At 34.3% G+C, this 24,182-nt stretch overlaps 1 protein-coding gene across 6 annotated transcripts in view; it reads left to right on the forward strand.

The window, feature by feature from the left end:
• The window catches only part of XRCC4 (X-ray repair cross complementing 4), a 285,081-nt gene that overhangs the window by 130,467 nt on the left and 130,432 nt on the right, over nucleotides 1-24,182 (forward strand). For 5 of the 6 annotated variants that reach the window (XM_027606568.2, XM_027606569.1, XM_027606570.1 and 2 more), the window contains exon 7: nucleotides 13,350-13,497. In XM_027606568.2, coding sequence (XP_027462369.1) covers nucleotides 13,350-13,497 — 148 coding nt within the window. Of the gene's footprint in view, nucleotides 1-13,349; nucleotides 13,498-22,438; nucleotides 22,498-24,182 lie in introns of those variants that run through there. The other variant, XM_027606571.1, reaches the window with a different exon arrangement.

A 24,182-nucleotide genomic window follows, 5' to 3' on the forward strand; every position in this document is an offset into this window, starting at 1 on the left:
AAAACAATGAAAAATTAATTGGGAACCATAGAGAAATCTGACTAAGGAAGCATTAGAGGAACTGATATGTCTTCCGTGGAAGATTAAAATGATGACATTAACTGGGGAGGGCTAGCAAGTCAAATTTTTCTATATTGATGATGTGATTAGGTTATTGAAGGCCTTGAGTAATTTTTTTTTTCAAAATACAGTTTTTCTACAAAACTGCACACAGTGGTAGTCATGAAATATTTAGGCATGAGTATTATACTGCAGAATTATATACACTATGTATTACTATGTTTAATGGGCAATTTAAGGAATTTTCAGGGGCAGTTTTGATTAATTATGATTGTTTGCCATATGCACTGACTTTACAATAAGATTCAACCCCACTGTGTATATTACTCCCTAGGGGACCCAAAACAGTTTTCCATACTTCATTTTTCTAAGTCTATGACCTATACTGCAGTTATAGGATTAGTAAAAGATGCTATGGCAGCACGGAGGAGGGACATCTAATCAAGACATCTAAGGCTTCCTGACACAGTGAAATCTTTACTAAGATATCCAGGATGGGTGAGAGTTAGCCAGTTGAGGGGTAGGTGGTAGAACACTGTATCTGGAAGAAAATCATTATGTTCAAAGTCCAAGAGGAGAGAGAGAGAGAGAGAATGATATATCAAACAAAATTCAGTAAGGCTGTAAAAGTAAGTTGAATCAGGAAAAGAAAGCTGTTAAAGAGCATTAGTGAGTTTTACCTTTGTCCTCAAGGTAGTGAACAAGGACGACATGACTTGATCAGATTCACAGTTTAAGAAAAATTCTCCTAGATGTTTTCTAGGGAATGAATTGTAACTGTTTTAGCTATTTATAAGCTATAGCAGTAATCTAGGGAAGGGATTATGGAAATACTGTGGATGCAAAGAATTATTGGAGAGCTTAAGAGCCTTTTAGGGAGTGCTGATTGGATGTGCAAGATGAAGTTTTAGAAGGCATCAAGAATGATTCCCAATTTGGCTTTTGGCTAGTTATGGGATAGTGGCATTATAAAGACTTTGTCCTGAGATTGCATATTACTAAGCACGCTGAAAATGAGAAGTTAACACATTGCCAACAGTGATTGCTAACAGTAATACTGAAGCTTGCCAAACAAGCTTCATATAGAAAATCTAATGTAAAGGGTATACATTCATAATAAGCTGTAATAAATTTTCCAGTGTTACTGTCTTTGTCAGATCAATGCTTAAAATTATTTTGCTGTTGTTTGTCTAATTTTGAGTATTAAGGCAAAAAATATACAATTTGTTTTAGCATAAAAACTTTACAGAATTTTTATTGAAAAATAAAAAAAAATGTATAAACAAAAATTCCCTAAGTTGCCCATTAAAAACAAAAGTGTAATGTAAAGAAAAGCATGTAGATGTTTGGAAATAAAATTTCTGAAGAAAAACTTTCACATTTGGGCAAGACATTACTAACTTATTAAAAGTGCCTAAAAATGGCCTTAGAATGCATTTAGTTTTTCTTCTCAAATTCAGATAATGCCAGATAATAATTTTTAAAAAGCATAATGAATTATAGAATCAGGGCTCTTTTTTGTTTGTTTGAGACTCATTGATGTCCAATGTTACATTAGTTTCAGGTATACAACATAGTGATTTGACAAGTTTATACACTATGCTATGCTCACCACAAGTGTAGCTACCATCTGTCCCCATACAGTGCTATTACAGTATCATTGATTGTATTCCTTACACTGTGCTTTTTATTCTTGTGACTTACTCATTCCTTAACTGGAAGCCTGTATCTCCCTCTCCCTTTCACCCATTTTGCCCAGCTCCCTCCCACCTCCCCTCTGGCAACTGTTGTCTGTATCTGTAGGTTTGATTCTGCTTCTTGTTTATTTGTTGTTGTTGTTTAGATTCCACTTTTGAGTGGAATCATATGGTATTTGTCTTTCTCAGTCTGAGTTACTTTACTTAGCATTACACCCTTCAGGTCCATCCATGTTGTCTCAGATGGCACTATCTCATCCTTTTTTATGGCTGTGTAATAATTCTGTTTTACACATACGCACACACCCCACATTTTCCTTACTCATTTGTCCGTTGATGGACTCTTAGGTTGCTTCCATATCTTGGCTATTGGAAATAATGCTGCAATAAACATAAGGGTAGTGTTTTCATTTTCTTTGGATAAATACCCAGTAGTGGAATTATTAGATTGTATGGAATTTCTATTTTAATTTTTTTTTGAAGAACCACCGTACCGTTTACCACAGTGGCTACACCAACTTACATTCCCACCAGCAGTGCACAAGGTTCCTTTTTCTCCACATCCATGCCAATACTTGTTATTTCTTGTCATTTTGATTTTAGCCATTCAAACAGGTATGAGGTGATATCTCATTGTGGTTTTGATTTGCATTTCCCTGATGATAAGTGATGTTGAGCATCTTTTCATTTGTCTGTTGGCCATCTTTATGTCTTTGGGAAAATGTCTATTCAGGTCCTCTGCCCATTTTTAAATCAGGTTGTTTGGGTATCTTTGGTGTTGATTTGTGTAAGTTGTTTATATATTTTGGATATTAACCCCTTTATTGGATATATCATTTGCGAATATCTTCTATTCAGTAGGTTGTCCTTGTTTTATTGATTGTTTCCTTTGCTGTGCAAAAGCTTTTTATTTTGTTTTAGTCCAAATAGTCTGGTTTTGCTTTTGTTTCCCTCGCCTTAGGAGAAGTATCTAGAAAAATGTTGCTACAGCCGATGTCAGAGAAATTACTGCCTGTGTTCTCCTCTAGGATTTTTGTGGTTTCAGGTTTTACATCTAGGTCTTTAATCTATTTTGAGTTTATTTTTGTGTATGGTGTTAAAAAGTGGTCCAGTTTCATTCTTTTACACGTAGCTATCCAGTTTTCCCAGCACCATTTATTTCAGGGCATTTTTTATACCAGAAGTAACTATTTGGTCTCACTTCTCCACACCTATTTTTATAGATTTTAAAACCCTCACAGAATTGCGTATAGTCATTTTGTCAGGGATTAATAGTAACATGTAGGATCCTTCTGCAGTATTTCATTAACTCAGTATAAACATTATCTTAGTTATTTGACAGTTTGGCAGAGAATTTTTTTTTTTTTTTTAATCTTTAGTAAAAGTATTGCCTTAATCACATTTGGTTTGAAGGCTAGTTGGGACATGTCTCGCATCATGGATCTTTTTGAAAATCTTCCCACAGATTTTAAGGGAAGCCTCTGAAATTTAGCCTCATATTTGCCTTTTTACAGAGCCTCTATGAACTGGCTAAATTATATCACAAGGGCATGAATCTTATTATAAAGGAATTTAAAGAGGTGCAAATAGAGAGCTTTTTCTTAATGTATCAAAATTATTCCAAAATTTCCTAAGATTAAACAGATATTAGCAAAATGAAGTGGAAAAGTACATCATGTCACAAACTCAAGTCAAGTTCTTCTTACCCCTGTTAATATTTAGAGTGAGGGTCTGTGATTTAGATTAGTGATTCTTATCTATTTCAAATCTATTTGAGAGCAAGTTGCTCTCAAACCCATTTCACTGTTTAATTATGCAGCACTTCATTTTTACCACTTTCATCCTATTCTGATTTTGACTAGCTAGTTAAACTACTGGTCTTGTCGTAGTTCTAACCAGTTAACCCAGAGTCACTGTAGATAAAATGCTGGCAATACATTATTTAAAACAAAACAAAACTGAAAGATTCCTTATATTACTTCTTTAAAACAGGTTTACATTTCATTTGTTGTCTGATTTTTTTTTCATTCATACCAGTTCAACGACATCCTAAACTCTGTAAAAAGTCTAGGTTTTATTAAAAGTTGACCCAAATTAAAAAAAATGAAAATTTCAAAAACCTTTCAGTCTCTATGAAGAAAACGCCTAAAAAATGCCTTCCATTGACAGAAAACCATACCTGACTCATGTACAACAGTGAAAGCTTTATGTTGAGTCCAAACATTTCATGACATAGGTCACAGGCAGAGGCCACTTTACAAAGCTGGTGAAAGTGAAAAATTGTAGTTTTGTTTTCTGAAAACTCATTAGCCATTAAAATTGTTTCCAGTATTTGTTATTTTTAACTACAAAATGATATAAATTGAAGGCTAATGTTGTTCTTTCATAAACAGCTTTTCCTCACTGATATTTTTCTTTTCTTAATGTTGACTGGCAGCAGCAAGCATAGCTAATCAGTGGTTGCATAGATTCGAAATAATTTTTAAGAAGTTATTTGTTAACATTGTTACTATTTAAGCATTTATATCAATCAACGAATATTTATTGATGAGTTACTATGTGTGTAGAGACCCAGCTAGTCTGTCTTGTACTAACAGTGAATAAGACAAACTCAGCCCCTGCCTTCATGGAGCTTATAAATATTAGATAAATTATTACAGTGTGATGAAATCTAAGGATGTTGTGGGGCCATGTAAAGGATATCCAAAAAGGTCACAGTGTAGTTTCAACTTAGAAATGCTGTTTGTGGGGCGCCTGGGTGGCTCAGTCAGTTAAGCATCTGCCTTCAGCTCAGGGTAGTGATCCCAGGGTCCTGGGATTGAGCCCTGCGTCTGGCTCCCTACTCAAGTGGGCGGCCTGCTCCTCCCTCTCTCTCTCTGCCCCTTTCTCCCCCACTCGTTTGCTCGCTCTATCGCTCTACTTGCTCTCAAATAAATAAATAAAATCTTTAAAAAGAAAAGAAATGCTGTTAGAGTTCACTCTTGAAGATCCTAATATTTAATTTTAAAATGCAGTTTTTTTCTTGTCATTTTACTCAGAGTGAGCTAGCCTTTTCATTTTCTCTTTTGGGAAATCTGCTTCAGAGCCATCTGATACTGATGATTATTCTTTCAAAAGAAATATCCATATAAGAAGAAAAATAATATAAGAAATCAAGTTATAATTAGTGCTTAATAATGGACAAGAAAAACTGAAGCTTCACAGATTAATTTGGAAAAAAAATAATGAAAGTTTGGAAAGCTGCACCTACTTTAGAACTTTCAAGTTAGTTCCTTTATAATTGCTTATGTGACTTATGGTTTTCTTGCAAATAGTAGTGTCCTTCTGCTCTATTCAACTGTAAAATTTTTGAATACCTGGTGATGGTGTCTTCCGGATAGTCCTTGACACAGAAAACAATATGTGTTGAATAAGTGAAGGAATGAATGAATCCTTAAGATTTAAAAAATTGAGTTCATTTGGAATTAAATTTTTTAAAAGTATTTTTTAAAAAGCCTGTTGTTTTGTAGGTACAGAATAATACTTAATATATTCAAATTAATTTTTCTTAAATTCAGTGAATACTTTTAGAGTCTGTACTTTATCTTTAGTGGCCCACCCTGCCTCTGACATTGAGAGTATTGGATTTCCAAAGATGACCTTTTAGTTGTCCTAATGTCAGTAGGTATTTGTCATTAAGTCTCACTTCCAGCTGTGCTGGCTAAAAGAGGAGCCTGACTTTTGGAAAAGTATATGTATGTGAATATGCACACACACACACACACACACACACACACACACACACACTCTTTTAAGTGTTCAATGTGATGTTAATTATCAGTTTACTTGGTGATTGCTGATTAATAAGTTAAACCATTGACTTTTTGTGTAAGGTGGTCATCATTTATTCAGATTAGATTGTGAAAACTGGGTAGCAGCTGATTACAGATTTGAAAAAGGGCTCTTTGATGAATGGTGAGGGAAAATAATGTTTGCTTGTTTGGTCAGATTAGAAATTTCCTACCTCCAGATAGCCCACTTTAAGATACTGTTCATTGAAGTATGGTGTGACCTACCTTATCTTAGCTTTTTTTTTTTTTTGCTTATCTTTATACCTGTCAGTAAGACAAACTACAGAACATGAAGGAGCCCAAGTCATTGGTTTGTTGTTTTCCCTGGTGAAAGAAATAGTGTTGTGTTTTTGTTTTTGTTTTTGTTTTTTGTAGTTTTGGATTTACTTAGGGTAGTATCTTAAGGTTTGGATTTTGGGTTTTCCTCTCAATATTTTATATCTTTTGAAATAAAAAAGAATGACTTATTGAATGTAAACACTTCATAAAACATTTGTGAAATTAATAATAGTGTAAAGAGCCATAGCAGACAGGCTATTGTATATTCATAACAGATAATAATTCCATGACAACTGGGTTATTTTGAGTTTAGAAAACCATGAATTCATCTGACTTTGAGTTTTTTATTGTTTTATTTTTATGTCTCTGTTAAGCTGTAGATGATAGCCTGAAAGTTCTTCAAATTAATCTAAATTCATCTCAACTTGATCTTTTATAAGGATACACACACTTTGTTAATAATACTTAACTGCTGAAATCAAGTACTTCTGACACTGTCATTTGTAAGTCATTTTGTCTCATTTAATCATGTCAGAAATCATGGTTAAAATATGTTTCTCATCTTAGGAACTTAAATTCTGTAATATACCCAAGGTAAATGGCGGAACTAGAGATCCAGACCCAGGTCTTCTGATTCTACTTTTCTCTACACCTCATTGAGAAGGCCATAAGTAAATAAGTTTTGATTTAAAAAAAATAAAATAGACATTTGAAAAAAATTTTGAGTTTTCATAGTTCTCATTATAACACTATTGGGTAATATATTAGGGCTATATCAAGGTATAAGGCATAGCCTCTAGCTGTAGGGTATTCATAGTCCTTGATCTAATTGAAGAAAAAAGAGATATACATAAAAAGAGAATAACAAAATAAGACCATATATGTGAAGTGAGTGGTTCAGACTGTAAGCCTTACAGAGTAAGGAGAGACTGGAACTAGTAGGGATGACTGAAATGACCGAAGTGGGCTGTGCTAGAAGGGAGCACATAGGTGAGCCAATAGTTTACCAGGTAGTTTAACTCATGGGATTTATGCAGATTGCTGGCAATTTAGCCAACAGTGTCATTTTGTCTGGACATTGAGACATTGAGAGTATGCAGGGAAGCCAACACTGCCTCTCATGTCTGAAATACGACTGCCAAACTCCTGCAGTTCTTCTGTCACATGAGAAGAAGTGTGGCTTTCTGTGGAGCCACCTTTCACAATAACAAGGCTTGTGTAAAGATTCCCCATTTTCTAGGTTCAGTGAACCTAATGAGAACTTGAAATTCATCCCACAGCTCTGCCCATCAGTGTTTCAGCTGTAGTATGTTCATTGGCAAGAGTTTCTTCTTCTCTTTTGTTTTCTTTTAAAAAATAATTCCTGGAAATGGTGAAAGACACATTGTTATGACAGAGACTGATGATAATAGTAAAAACTGAGAATTCTGGAGGTGAAACCTCAGGGAAAAAAAACCCGATCAATATTGAATTCATAGTCTTCTGCCTAGATTTGAAAGGTTGCAAATTTATTTAGCATATCTCTGTCTCCTTTTTCTTCTCCCCTCCTTCCTTGCTGCCCATACTTATCCAAGCATTTTCTGTATCTTTTGCTCGTGAACACTACTCCAACCAGGCCACATTCCTTCTCATTACCCTTTGAACATTTGCCGTTCTTTTCCAACTCTCTTCAAGTTCTTTTTCCTACGTAAAATGAGTATGTACAACTGGGTAAACTTAATATGAATTGATTTCTTTCCTTAAAAATGGGATGCAATACTTGAAAGTGAAAACTTTGGTTGTTGCCCTTAAAAATATGTATGGTTATGAATAATACGATTTGGAAGTCCCACGTTTGACTTCGTAGATACAGATAGAGATATAGGTTTATTTCAGATCCCTTCTGCTGAATATAAAATGGCTTTGATGTTTGTAGACCCTGAATCATTTTTCAAGGGATCCGTTATCAGAATAGAAATAAAGTATCCAGCATCAAGACCAAATGAAATAAGACCAAACATTAGCACAGTAAAGGTTAGAGGTAGGATGGGTGGAAATCTGAGGACTGCTTGAGATGAGCAGTTGATACCTAGGTACCAGGTATGGGACTTGTGCCTCTTTTTCCTGGTTTCTGGCATTGAGGGGTGGAGAAGAAAGGATAGGGTGGAACCTTTTCCCTTTTATTAAAGTCTATATAAATATTACCACAACTTTCTTTGAAAGGAATTTATGAATTAAGAAAATCTATTATAATATAATTTGCTATTACATGTGTGTCATAAACTGAAGGGAGAACTGTTTCTCACAGTACAAATACAAACCAAAAAATATATATTTAGTTTAAACAGTAGTTAACTTATATGCTAGCCCCTTTGCATCATGACACCATTAGACAGAGGCTACCCTGTAATTGTCAAGAGAAAGGAATACAAATGGTGCAGTGAACTGACCTGAAACATTTGGTTATACACAACTTTTAGGTTCTTTGTGGTAAATAATGGTGGCTACCAAGAAGTTTGAAGTATGAGGATAATAATAACAAATTACCAGATTAGGTTTTCCCACACACACAATTATCAACTTAATATTTACTAACAAGTAAGCACAAAAGAATTCATAAACCTGTTCTATAAACTTGAAGAAATTCCAGCTGTCTGTCTTTTTAGATGTCTCAGTCACACTCTCATATAAAAAGTTCACTTTTGGCAAATAAAAAGATTACTGAGGCAGAAGTGATGCTTTTTCCTGACATCAGGCCACCAATTGTCCAGAGTTCACAACTGGACCCCAAACCACTTAAAAATTTAGCACAGGTTATCGTCTCCAAGATTAAACAGACCTCAGTGGATTATAGCCTGTTTGTAAAATGGTGGAGAGTATCTCTAAAATATTGTAGTCAATTCGTATATCTGGAAAGCATTTAATTTCCACTCATGACAGCCCATATGCAATATTCATCATGCTTGTTTTCATGCCTTGTGTTTACTAAGAGACACACATTTTTGTCATTCACTATATTAATTAATAAATTATCTATTATTCATTGATATACAAATATCAAAAGTACTTATAGTAGGCCCCTCAAGATATGGGCTTTATTTTTAGAATCTCAACAATCTGCTCCTAGGCTGTGCATTTTTTTTTTTTTAAATTAAGTTCAATTTAGTTAACATATAGTGTATTATTAGTTTCAGGGATAGAATTTTGTGATTCATCAGTTGCATATAACACCCAGTGCCCATTACATTAAGTGCCCTCCTTCATGCCCATCACCCAGTTAACCCATTCCCTATCCATCTCCCCTCCAGCAACCCTCAGATTGTTTCCTAGAGTTAAAGAATCTCTTATGGTTTACCTTCCTCTCTGTTTTCATCTAATTTTATTTTTCCTTCCTTTGCTCTATGCTCATCTGTTTTGTTTCTTAAATTCCACATATGAGTGAGATCATATGATAATTGTCTTTCTCTGACTTATTTCACTTAGCATAATACCCTCTAGTTCCATCCATATTGTTGCAAATGGCAAGATTTCAGTTTTTTTGATGGCTGAGTAATATTCCTTTGTGTGTGTGTGTGTGTGTGTGTGTACATTTTCTTTATCCATTCATCGCTTGATGGACATCTGGGCTCTTTCCATAGCTTGGCTATTATGGACATTGCTGCTATAAACATTGCTGCTATAAACATTGCTATAAACAGTGCATGTGCCCCTTCAAATTACGATTTTTGTATCCTTTGAATAAATACCTAGTAGTGCAATTGCTGGATCATAGAGTAGTTCTATTTTTAACTTTTTGAGGAAACTCCATACTGTTTTCCAGACTGGCTGCACCAGTTTGCATTCCCACTAACAGTTAAGAGGGTTCCCCTTTCTTCGCATCCTTGCCAACATCTGTTGTTTCCTGTGTTGTTAATTTTAGCCATTCTGACTGGTGTGAGGTGGTATCTCATTGTGGTTTTGATATGTATTTCCCTGGTGCGGAGTGATGTTGATTAAAATTTTCACGTGTCTGTTGGCCATTTGTATATTTTCTTTGGAGAAATATCTGTTCATGTCTTCTGCCCATCTCTTGACTGGATTATTTGTTCTTTGGGTGTTGAGTTTGATAAGTTCTTTATGGATTTTGGATACTAGCCCTTTATCTGATAAGACATTTGCAAATATCTTCTCCCATTCTGTAGGGTTGTCTTTTGATTTTGTTGACTGTTTCCTTTGCTATGAAAAAAGTTTTTATCTTGAGGAAGTCCCAATAGTTCATTTTTGCTTTTGTTTCCCTCGCCTTTGGAGATGTGTCTAGCGAGAAGTTGCTGTGGCCGAGGTCAAAGAGGTTGCTGCCTGTGTTTTCCTCTAGAATTTTGATGGATTCTTTTCTCACATTTAGGTCTTTCATCCATTTTGAGTTTATTTTTGTGTATGGTGTAAGAAAATAGTCCAGTTTCATTCTTCTGCATGTGTCTGTCCAACTTTCCCAACACCATTTATTGAAGAGACCTTTTTCCACTGGGCATTCTTTACTGCTTTGTCTAAGATTAGTTGAATATAAGCACTTGACAAAATGCAGCATCCTTTCTTGATAAAAACCCTCTACCATGTAGGGATGAAGGGAACATACCTCAACATCATAAAAGCCACATAGGAAAGACCCACAGCAAATATCATCCTCAATGGAGAAAAACTGAGATCTTTTCCCCTAAGGTCAGGAACACGACAGGGATGTTCACTCTCACCACTGTTGTTCAACATAATACTGGAAGTCCTAGCCTAGCAATCAGATGACAAAAACAAATAAAAGACATCCAAATTGGCAAAGAACAAGTCAAACTTTCAGTCTTCACAGATGACATTATACTCTATATAGAAAACCCAAAAGACTCCACCAAAAAATTGCTAGAACTGATAATAGGAATTCATCAAAGTCATAGGATATAAAAATCAACGTACAGAAGTCAGTTGCATTTCTATAGACTAACAATGAAGCAGAAGAAGGAGAAATCAAGGGATTGATCCCATTTATAATTATGCCAAAGACTATAAGATACCTAGAAATAAACCTAATCAAAGAGGAAAAGATCTCTGAAAACTATAGAACATTTATGAAAGTAACTGAAGACACAAAGAAATGGAAAAACATTCCATACTCATAGATTGGAAGGACAAATATTGTTAAAATCTCTGCTAAGTGAACATAATAAAAAAAAAATGTCTGTGCTATCCAGAGCAATCTACACATTCAGTGCAATCCCTATCAAAATACTATTAGTATTTTTCACAGAGCTGGAACAAACAATACTAAAATTTGTATGGAACTAGAAAAGACCCTGAATAGCCAAAGGAATGTTGAAAAAGAAAACCAAAGCTGGAGGTATCACAATTCTGGACTTAAAGCTGTAATCATCAAGACAGTATGGTACTGACACAAAAACAGACACTTAGATCAATGGAACAGAATAGGGACCCAGAAATGGACCTTCAACTCAATGGGCTATGCATTTTTGAGTAGGTGCTAGCAACACCTGGGTTATAGCTCACCCTAACAACATACATTTAATTGCATTGTATTTTAAAGTAAATTAGTTACAAATTATACGCATAACAAATAGTATAACCATATTACATATAAAACATGCTTTTGGGTGCCAGTGTGTTAAGTCATTATTTGGAGTTTTGAAATGAATGGCAGAACTTTTTGAAACACCCTTTGTTATCTACCCTTCTCTATTCCTAGAATAGTACTAGCTAGTAAAATAATGTATGTGAAATGTAGTAGAACTTATGTGCCCTAATGACTTAAATAGCTTTGGAAAGTAAAATATCCTTTAATCAGTAAATATTTGATGAAGGAATACTTTATCTACTAAGGAGAAATATTTTTTAATTGTCATATGTTAAAATATCAACTCAAAGTCTGTGTGATTTGGTCAAGTTACTTAACCTTTCTAAAGCCTTGGCTTCTTCATAAATAAAGGTAATAATAGTAAGTACTTCACAAGGTTAAAGATTAATAAAATAATATGTTTAAAACCCATAGCAAACTGTCTACCACATATGTTCTCAAAAATGGTAGCCATTTCAATGAAAAAAAAAAACACCCAAAGAAGACTTTCAAGAGAGTGGTCAACAGTGTCCAAGTGATCTCCGGTCACTCAGAGAAGCATGGGCTGCAGCAAGTGGGAATTCAAAATACCAGCTTTTCTTCTAGGATGTGATATATATGTGCCTGAAAAACCACTCATTCTGCAGAATTGCACACTAAAAATAGTAGAGCCTATGGGGAAAAAAATTAAGATTTAGGCAGACCACTCAAAATCTATGCAGTTTTACATTGTTGTTGTTAGTTCCCTAGTTATAATCCTAATGAAAGTATTAACCCCATTAACTCTCTAGCAACATTTGCACTCAGCATCACAGCCCACTAACCATTTGCATCCCATTTCCTCTCAAATGGAGTAGATGGCAGTTACTGAATGCATTCTAATAGTTTGATGAAAATTAAACATCTGATTCAAGCTACAGGGAGACATCTTCACAGCTTCTTTCTGTAACAGAAAGCTTAACTGTTGAAAAGTCTAGGGTTCTTGACTCTACTCAGCCAGCCCCTCTTTGTGGTACAGGAATTGTCTTGTCCAGGATTTTTGCCACTCATCTCCATCTTTTTAGGACTTTATACATTGTGAAGGCCTTCTCTTTAATTGGGATGAAAGCTTGTGCCTTAAAATGTTAACATGCTAGACAAAAATCATATGAACCAGCAAGACATCCAAAGTCCAAACTATATTGATATTGTTCATTATTTACCAATGGCAAAGGAGCTCTTTTATATAAATATGTATTTACTTAAGTATACTATGTGTTAGATGAATGAATTCTGAACTCCCCTAAAGCTCTTTGGAACTAAATTGTTTATAGAGAATAAAGGAATATAAATCAAACATGTTTCTCTTGTTGCTTCTGTTTCATGTATATCTAACACTTTTAGTGGTAGTTTAATGTGACTTAGATACAATAGAGACATCTGTTAGACATTTTTCCTGTTCTCATTCCCTACAGTTGGCTGAAAAGTCTATGAAATTATCTCTGGATCACTAGCAGAAGTCTCCATTCCTGTTAATAATTACTGTTTAGTATCAACTTGATTTATCCTATTCCTATAGCAGTATTTGCCCCCCCCAAAGAAAACATCTTATAGAGTAGCCTCTAAGGCATTTCTATCTAATTCTACCATTGAAAGATCAAACTGTGCCTTTGATGTATTTGGGAGGGTTGTTGTGCAAGATAGGCAGAGACCATTTTGATCAAATTATTCCATGTGTATAATATACTTTATGTTTTATATTGGTATTAAAGTATTATAATCTAACTGGTCCACTTTACCAAATCTTCATGAATTTTTTAAAAATAGTTATACTGTATTTTAAGTGTCACTTCATATCAGTGCAGCAAGTTCTTACTTACAAATTATATGCATAATTTTGTTGGGTTACACTTTTATGTCATTTAATTTTAGCTACTTTAAGAGGAGATGATTCCATTATTTCAAGTCCTGATGTCATGGATATTGCACCAAGTAGAAAGAGGAGGCAGCGGATGCAAAAGAATCTTGGGACAGAACCTAAAATAGCTTCTCAGGTACATGGGCCTCAAGAAAAGGAGAAGTAAGTCATTTTATTTTTTGCCAAATGATGAAATATCATTTAAAAAATCTAATATCTGATCTCAAAAATTATATTTTCATTTCTGAGTTTACTTAAGGCTATTTTTAAAGAACAAGAATTGTGATTTTGGAAAGTGTAAAATGTTAAAATCAATATATTTTCTCTGGTATTTGGTTAGTTCCTATTAATATTTAAAGCAGAAGTGCTAAAAATATAAGCAAAATGTTTTTTTCTTGTGGTTTTTATAGATTAATTAGAAATGGCGTGTAGATACTAAAAATATTAGAATCCAGCTTGTTTTCAGTAAAGTGTTTCAATCTAATTTACTGCTTTAAACAGACCCATATAGCATTTGAATTAGCTACTTGATTTGGTTATGCTTGGAATTTTCTCAAGTGAAAAGTCTCATTCTAGTCATCTATTTCTTTCTATTAAATTTTGGAATTACATGCTTTATTGTTAGAGTTTTTCACTCTTTCATTCACATACCCTCCTTTGATCTGCATCCCAATTTAGTTGTAATGAGTTGAGGACTTGGGATAATTAACACTTTATTGTAGTAAAACAGCATTTAAAAGAATAATTTATCAGTTGAATCCAAAATGAATGTGCACATCATTTGTATGTTTGGATATATGCACGTGTGCCCTTAGAATATATTTCTTTTTCTGTAAACTTTTTATTAACTTTTAGCGAGTAGTTATTAAACAGTAGCCATATGACAAATGATGTTACAGGTCATTGGTTTCACAGTGTGAAATGAGGACCTCTGGGGTTATCCGTAAGCTCATCCCTTCTTCAATTCCATACCTGTGTGGAATATATTTCATATAATGCAATTAAAATAACATGTCAGATCTGATGGAATGCAGGGGCTTATGAGAATCCAACTCTTTTCATTCAAGCCAGCCATGAAACAGATATGCAGAAGTGTAAAAGATTGCTCTCACAAGAGTTTTTGGGAAACATAATGATCTTTCATAAAGAATATGACATCCGTGTTATCATATACTGGGTTTATTATTACTTTTAAATGAATTAATAAAGATATAAAAATTTTCAGGTTTTAATTTTTTTTTAAGATTTTATTTATTTATTTGACAGAGAGAGAGACACAGTGAGAGAGGGAGGAGCAGGCTTCCCACAGAGCAGGGAGCCTGATGCGGGGCTCGATCCCAGGACCCTGGGATCATGATCCTGGGATCATGACCTGAGCCGAAGGCAGACGCTTAACGACTGAGCCACCCAGGTGCCCCTTAAATTTTGAATATGATATAGTACACATAAACAAAAGCTTTTGAGGTCCTCAAGAACTTTTAAAAGTGTGAAGACGTCCTGAGAGCAGAAAGTTTTAGACAATGAGGATACCAAGACAGGCACAATCCAAGCCTTCAGGAAACTGATGGTTTGATAGGAGGGAGTTTTCAAGTTTCTTGTTTGAAAATAAGCGTTGTACAGTTAATAGTGGAATTATTTTGTTTGTATATTTATCATTGGGTTTTTATTCTCTCCACAACTGGCCTGATCTATTGGTACTTGAAAATGCCTTTATGGTTTTATGCCCTTATGTCTTCAGACAATACGTATAAAAACCCAATGTGTACTAAACTCTTAGTGATTTGTGTTTATCATCTGAATTTATTCATTAGCTCATAAACTGCTGGCTTCATAGAATTCAAAGGTATTGCATTATCTCTTTTAAATAATGAACCAAAAATATTTCCAATTTGCAAACATTAGAGCAGCCAGGCTAATCCTATAGATTAATATGGGAAAACATAAAATTACAAGCAGTTTGAAGTATTCAGGAAACTCTGTACTTCATTCAGTCAATCTGTAAGCAAATGAGCAATGAGAACCAGTTGTGTGCAGACATAAACTGGATATTGAAGATTCAGGGGAATTTCAGTAGAAACAGACGCAGCCCCATCCTCATATAACTTTTGGTTTTACGTTTTTTCTGATAAAGATTTCAGGGTCTGAGGGAAGACTGAAATATATTGGTTTTATGTTAGAGAGCTGCACCTTACGTCTTTTCACTCTGTGTGTGAACGACATACAAGGTTTTGAGGTTACTAACATTTTCTGATTACATGATATTGCTTGAACAGCTTTCCAGTATGCATGGGACAGAGATGAAGAAAGTTAAATCTGAATCAAGACTAAATATTTTATTTAGACTTTTTAATAAATGCAGTGTGTTTGTTTCTACGAAATATATGCAGTTAATGTTGTGTTCCTTTTCTGTGTTTTGATAATCGTGCCAGTACTTATTTTGTATATTTTCACTACTTTAAAAGTTGATATAAACCATATCAGCTTCTTCAAATTGTCTGCTAATTATATTACTTTGGACCTTTAGGCTCAACTGGCCCTTACAAGAAATGAAAAACATATGTTAGATGTCAGGAAGAATTTTAAAGATGAAAGGAAATTTAGTTTAACATTTATCAATCCGATGGTGAGTGGTTGATACCCTGCTTTACAATTCCTCTTCCTTTTCCCAAATAAAGCAGAAAGAGAAATTATATTTTTTGTTTTTATTTTATTTTTATATACTTTTGGGTTTTGTTTTTTCCATTTTGAATACAGAAGGCTGAAATTTTATGGCTATTAAAGTTTAAAGTCCTAGTTCTTTCCCAGTCTTCTTCATCAAAAATATTAGAAAGCTTCTACAAAACAAAAAATAAAAACAAGCTCTTAACTGTGAAGAAAAGTTAAAATAAGACATTCTCAAGTACTGTTGATTAACCCTTATTTTATGTTTTTTAAATTTAGACTACTACCTATTTCCTAACTTCCTAAACACCTTTTTTCTCTGATGATTTCTCATGTACCTCAGTTAGGCAAATATACTCTAACTGTAGCCTCCCAAACAAATGCAGATGTGGATGTTTACTTCTTAGGGCTGAAAAGATATTGGCCCCTAACTCTAAACTTCTTAGTGTCCTAAGCCCTCTTTGACAAATTCTGTGGCCTCTAGTCCTTTCAAATATTCCCACTGGGCATCTTCCATATTTTTTCTTTGGCTTCTCTTGGCTTCTCTAGCTCTCCACCTCAAAAACAAAGTGGAGGAAGGGAAAATCATAGGTACTCTGATTTAATTTAAAAAAAATTATGTCTGCTACTGGATTTTGTGCAAGTCATTGCCTCTTTCTGGAATTTCGTTTTCTCCTTTGTAAAGTGAAAGGATTGAACTAGATGATCTGTAAAATCTCCCAATATCTATAATTTTATTATACTTTCAACTACTACTTTCAAAACATGAACATGATTCAGCAATAAATTACTCACCCATTTATTAGGTATTAGCAATTAAAATTCATGAAAAATATAAGATTAAAAAATACAGATATCTATGAATGAGAAAATTGTCTTTTAAGTTTATATATTTATGAGTATTTCACAATGTAAAAATTTTAGTACATTTCTATATACCATGGATTACTTTGTACTCTTAAAAAAATCTAAATACTAAGGTATACTAATACTAATCCATAAAACAAAATCATGGTAATTTTTACATTTATTTAAAATTTATTGTGATACTGTCCTTGGTACAGTGACAAGCTGTGGGAGAAGAGAGAGATAGAAAATAAATAAGAATTGGGGTAGATGCTTTATATGTGATCCCTCATTTAAATCTCACACAGATCCTACAAGGTAGATATTAATTTACCCTTCTTACAGATGAAAAACAACTCAGGCTCAGAATTACATTTTATTTTTCTAGAGCAACACAACCATTGTTTTATTTTAAAAGCCTGTGCTTGGTTCAATGCCTGAAGGGGCTTATAATCTATTGAGAGACAGAGATATACACAAATAATTTTGTGGTTACAAGAACAGAGTGAGAGGAGAACACCAGCCTTAAGATTTTAAATTGGAGTGTTATTACAAAATTTTAAGTTATATCATAAGTGGGAGTAGTTTTAGGACATTTTATGTGAATCTGAGACCCACTTTTGATCTATATTAGAGAGGTATGCTTAGAACTAATCAATGGGGTCTCTAATTCTATCTCACCAGCGTGGCAATATTAGAAAATCAGAATGTGTTACTTACCTATCATATTTAAGTGTGTTCATGGTTAAAAAGTATAATAACCTAATTCCTTATGAATTAATATGATAGCATTATGAAACAGTAATTGTAATTTAGCTGCCTTTGATAAAAATTGCATTATTTTTTAGCTGAGAGAAGTAAATCAATTTGTAAGTAAACTTTTAAAATTTCTGGGCAACTATGTATATTAAATATGAAAAGAACTTTGTAATAAAGTTATTTTTACCAATAAAACTAAATAGTGAAATACACAGTACAGTTTTTAGCAGAAAACATGACTAATAACTATCATGGGAATGTTTACCATATTCTATAAGATTTTATTCAAATATCTTGTTTATGTTATATTAAGGATAGAAAAGTGAAGTCAAGCTTCATATATTTGCTTTTGATAAAAAGTATGCCTAAAACTTCAGGAATAAGATTAAACTAAGTACTGAAGCCATATAAAGACCCAAGTCTGTTCAATTTCTTCATTCTCATTCGCTCTTACCTCCTTTCTACATTTTTCTACGGTAGAAAGACAACAGATTTTTCTTCAGATAGATGTAAGGACCCAGGCAAATCAGAGGTGACTTCTCAGAGTGTCTGGGCTCTAAAATACCATTTAATGAGTGGATAGCAATATGATTAGTGAACAACTAGATACCTTCCACACAGGAAAATTTAGCACATTAATTTGTCAATAAATGTAAAAGCTATAGTGAAGATAATTTCTCAATAGATAATCAAATGTTAACATAAAGTAAAATTCCACCCTTAATACAAAAACAATTATTCTTTAGCCATATAAGAAAATATTAACAAAAACTAGGAAGCTAAAACTGTATTTTTAAGGGTCACAACTTTTAAAATTAGTCTAGTGTGTTTAGTAAGTTCTAAAAAATGTGTCACTCCGAGTGTCTTAAAAATATTTTGTAACTGAAGACAAATGTAATTTTCTAAGTCCTTGAGTTTACTCTAAAAAATAACGTTACCATCTTAAGTGGGAACTATTTACTATGGAAATATTAACCCAATTCTGTCAAATAATGCAAAAATTCTATTGCACAAAGATACAGAAAATTTAAGTAACTTATCCAAGGTCACATACTGAGTGATTTTAAATAATTATTCTGTGGATTAATGAAAACATATTCTCCATTGTTCATAAGAGTGAGAGCTGTCTTTACGTGGATGAGTAATTACATCTCGCCAAATTTGGCCATAAAATTAGTTTAATTATTATTACTGTCTATTACTGTTAACTGTTACTATCTTACTAAATTAAACGGTTAGTTCTGCATCAACCAGTCACTAATGTTTATGAAGCTGTTTGATTAATGGTGTTTTCTTTCAGTTTACTATACTAAAATAGGTTATGTCTGTTTATAAACGTGCACTACATGGTAAAAGCACATGAAATATTTGGTTGTATATCTCCTTAAATGTATGTTCTAAGGACATCCCATAGATGTAACTCTTAGATGACCATTTTCAAGAGTTTTCAAAATTCTGAATACTTAACAGATTTTTGATCTAAATATAGATATTCTACCATATTGTTTTTCTTTGTATTCTTAGCCATGTTTAAGTAGAAAAGATTAAGCTGAGAATGAATGTATTATACAATTTTTTATACTTCTAGTGAAGAAAAATTGCACAGAAAGTTTTGAGTTTGTAGTTCATGATACCATGGTGTGTTAACCATTATATACCATTAAATTTATCAGGGAAGTTTTACTTCATTACTTGTTTTCAATTCTAAGAATATGCTTGATTTCACGTGTTTATGTCAGTCCCTCACAATGTCATTTCCTCCGTATCTTCTGCATTAACCACTGAGTAGAGTTTATATTCATTGTATGACTATTACATGATCTCACATTGACTAAAGAAGTACACAGTAGGTGCTGTTTGTTGAGAAGAAAATTCTGATTGTGGTTTTCCCTCATTCATTCATTCATTCATTTAACAGATGCTTACATGCTGAGCACGAGGGACATACTGCTGAGATAGGTCCTGATCTCATAAAGCTTAGTTTATATGAGAGAAGACAAGCATTAATTATATCATTACATCAATATATAATTGCAAACTTTTGAAGGATTTCAAGATTTAGGGTAAACATGACAAGGGGGTGTGGCTTGAGGCATCATCTGAGCTCTAATTTGAAGGATGAAGAGAAGTACAACAGCAGAGTAGAGAGCAGAGTGCTCAAAATCCTGAGGAAACAGCCTGGGAGCATGCACCAGGTGGAATGTGTAAGTGGTGATGCTAGGAGAGCTAGATGGGGCCGGGGGGAGTGTGATGAGGCTGAGGGCTGCTCAGAGGCCACACCAACCTGGCTGTGTACTTCTTGTTAAAAATTCAGCCTTTCCTTGCATACATGTAAGCATTTTCATTTCTCACATCATGAGGGACTTTTCTTCTGTCTTCCCTGCTTTTTAATATGGTTTTTAAACTCAAGTTCTTAAGAGTTAGAAAATATCATATTGAATAGAAAACTCTTATATTTTGGTCCTTTTTGCATCTTCTTAGATATAATCATTTAAGATTATCTAAAGCTATTGTACCTAGTTTATTTTTCTTTTTTTTTTAACTCTGCTTTCAAACTGCTTAATGTACAATTTTGGATTCCCAATAATACAACTTTCATTCTCTTGAAACACAGGAAACTAGAAAATTGAAAACATACTGAAACTTATGTAGAGTGCTCACAGGGATAACAGCTTAAATTGACATGTGTTAGTAGTCCTGAGGTGCAGAATTGTAGTGCTATTTTCCCTTTTTATGGTAAATATAAATGCCTTTTTTCAGAAATATTTTTAGATCTTTGAAGAGTTCCCACTTCTAGTAAGACTCTGAACTCCTTGAATGTGGTATATGTTGGTAAATATTCATTAAAAAATTTTAGTGTGACTAATCCCCACAATATGATTATGCTTGGGGAACGCTCATCCTGTTCTTTCAACTAGCATCAACACTAAGAGTTATTCAACATAACCATATGCTGTACATTCCTTGCTATTTACTATCTTACATCAGTTGAAATTGTGATTTATAGAGTTATTCAGTATGAGTTTTTAATCCTATATATTAAACAAAATGTGCCAGCTGAAAAAGACTACAGAAATTATAAAATTACTTTCATATTTGTATACTTTATTAATATCAGGTAAAATACTGAGTGTAAACAAGATATAAAATTACTCTCTATAAATATATAAGGGCACAATACATATCTCAATGAAATATAACTATGTTCAGGCTTTATTAGGCACTCAGTTTAACTTTTTAATGAGGTCATGTTTTATAATACAACATAATACCCATGGAAGATTTTTTCATTTAAAATTCTTTAAATTTTAGGAGCTCTTACTAATTCTTCCAACATCCTAAAAGAGTGAATATAATAAAAGTCTATTTGTAGCACTCTGTTGGTATGACATTAAGTCAATTATGGCCAGGTGGACTAGTGGGATTATTTTAACAAATTAATCCAGTCATTATTTACTTATTTGGCTAAATTGAGTCAATGTCCCAGTTTTACTGAAATTAGCAACCAGTTAAAAAAAATGAATGAACACAATGCTCAGATTAGATTATTTAATTAATACTTTAATGCTTGTCGTATCTTCAGCTGTTTCACCCCATTTCTCCCCAGTTTTGCTTTACCTTTTTCTAGTTGTTCTGTTTCTCAGCTCTGTAGGTTCTCTTTCTTGAAAGCAAACTAGTTTTAAGAGATACTGAAATTAGCATCTGAACAAGGGGCCTATAAATGAAAACTTTGCCTAAGAATTAAGGCTCCGACACTGAGAAAAGGTGGCCAAGGAGAGCCAAAGCCTTGATGCAACCAAATGAAGATTATGCTGGAGACCAAGACAGGGAATCAAACGTAGGGATATACCATACAGGCATTGTTACCAGAACTGGAGTATAAAGTTCTTATCAGAAATAATACTAACTTAATTTCGAGCTCCTTCTTAAGTGATCCTTAACTAGAAAAAACATTAGTCCCTGTGGCCAGAAGAGCTAAATATATAGAAGGGAACAAAATGCCCCCACCTCTGAGGTTTTCAGGAAGAAAATCAAGATGTTTATTGAAGTTAGATGGTAATGAGTCCAGAATTTATTCTTTAGAATACCGTTAACATACTTCATTCTGTAGAATATGCAAAGGAGATCTTATCAGGTGCTCTGTAAGGGGTTCCATATTCAAATAAGTTTATAAATGGTTGTATACCATAGCTTCCACATTTCCATGTGCTCCAACCCATAGAACTTGGAGATTTATATTTTAAAGGCTCTGAGAAACCCATAGTAAATAATTCATTTGACTTTATAATCACTTTTCAAATGTACTTAAGCAGAGCATCCTCATGCAATTTGCCTCTCCCCTCCCTCCCAAGAAAGGCTTAGTAACAGTCCAAAGGATAATATTCTGTACGGCCCTAGTTTGGAATATGAACTCTCAAAATTCTCAAATATCAATGATTTTAGAAATATAAGAACCTTTAAACCATAGTTAGAGAATGTTAGGCATTGAACGTATCTCAAGAAAAAAAATTAGTGTGTATATGGGACCTCATGAGAAAAGAAAATTGGTGCATATATGGGCCCTTCCTCTGCCACTCTCCGCAATCCTACTACTTAGGGAAATTTCCTGCTTGTCCAGCATATGTCCTTGCTGGGAGCAGCAGGATCATTTTCTAAGAGACTTCTAGTGATTAGCACACATTGAGTATATCTCAAAAGGAACAGTTCCACATAATCTCAACGGCAGGATAAAAACATTAAAATAATTTGGGCCAAAAATACAAATAAATATGTGTGTAGTCTTTTGATACTTTTGTATAGTCTTTGTTTCTGCATGCTAACAAGTAAAAATATATAGGTTCAAAACATTGTGAAGATGTCAATGCTACCTAGAGCAATCTACACATTCAATGCAATCCCCATCAAAATACCATCCACTTTTTTCAAAGAAATGGAACAAATAATCCTAAAGTTTGTATGGAACCAGAAAAGATCCCGAATAGCCTGAGGAATATTGAAAAAGAAAAGCAAAGCTGGAGGCATCACAATTCCGGACTTCCAGCTCTATTACAAAGCTGTCATCCTCAAGACAGTATGGTACTGGCACAAAAACAGACACATAGATCAATGGAACAGAATAGAGAGCCCAGAAATGGGCCCTCAACTCTATGGTCAACTCATCTTTGACAAAGCAGGAAAGAATGTCCAATGGCAAACAGACAGTCTCTTCAACAAATGGTGTTGGGAAAATTGGACAGCCACATGCAAAAGAATGAAACTGGACCATTTCCTTACACCACACACAAAAATAGACTCCAAATGGTTGAAAGACCTAAACCTGAGATAGGAGTCCATCAAAATCCTAAGGGAGAACACAGGCAGCAACCTCTTCCACCTCAGCCGCAGCAACTTCTTCCTAGAAACATCGCCAAAGGCAAGGGAAGCAAGGGTAAAAATGAACTATTGGGACTTCATCAAGATAAAAAGCTTTTGCACAACAAAAGAAACAGTCCACAAAACCAAAAGACAACCGACACAATGGGAGAAAATATTTGCAAATGACATATCAGATAAAGGGATATTATCCAAAAATCTATAAAGAACTTATCAAACTCAACACCCAAAGAACAAATAATCCAATCAAGAAATGGGCAGAAGACATGAACAGACATTTTTCCAAAGAAGACATCCAGATGGCCAACAGACACATGAAAAAGTGCTCAACATCGCTCGGCATCAGGGAAATCCAAATCAAAACCTCAATGAGATACCACCTCACACCAGTCAGAATGGCTCAAATTAACAAGTCAGGAAACGACAGATGTTGGCGGGGATGCGGAGAAAGGGGAACCCTCCTACACTGTTGGTGGGAATGTAAGCTGGTGCAACCACTCTGGAAAACAGTATGGAGGTTCCTCAAACAGTTGAAAATAGAGCTACCATACGATCCAGCAATTGCACTACTGGGTATTTACCACAAAGATACAAATGTGGGGATCCGAAGAGGTACGTGCACCCCAATGTTTATAGCAGCAATGTCCACAATAGCCAAACTGTGGAAAGAGCCAAGATGTCCATCGACAGATGAATGGATAAAGAAGATGTGGTCCATATACACACAATGGAATATTATGCAGCCATCAAAAGGAATGAGATCTTGCCATTTGCAATGACGTGGATGGAACTGGAGGGTGTTATGCTGAGTGAAATAAGTCAGTCAGAAAAAGACATGTATCATATGACCTCACTGATGTGAGGAATTCTTAATCTCAGGAAACAAACTGAGTGTTGCTGGAGTGGTGGGGGGTGGGAGGGATGGGGTGCCTGGGTGATAGACATTGGGGAGGGTATGTGCTATGGTGAGCGCTGTGAATTGTACAAGGCTGTTGAATCAGAGATCTGTACTTCTGAAACAAAGCAATATATGTTAAGAAAAAAGAAGATAGCAGGAGGGGAAGAATGAAGGGAAGTAAGTCGGAGGGGGAGACGAACCATGAGAGATGATGGACTCTGAAAAACAAACTGAGGGTTCTAGCGGGGAGGGGGGTGGGGGGATGGGTTAGCCTGGTGATGGGTATTAAAGAGGGCACATTCTGCGTGGA

Source organism: Zalophus californianus, chromosome 5 (assembly GCF_009762305.2).
Source record: "Zalophus californianus isolate mZalCal1 chromosome 5, mZalCal1.pri.v2, whole genome shotgun sequence".
Classification (NCBI taxonomy): domain Eukaryota; kingdom Metazoa; phylum Chordata; class Mammalia; order Carnivora; family Otariidae; genus Zalophus; species Zalophus californianus.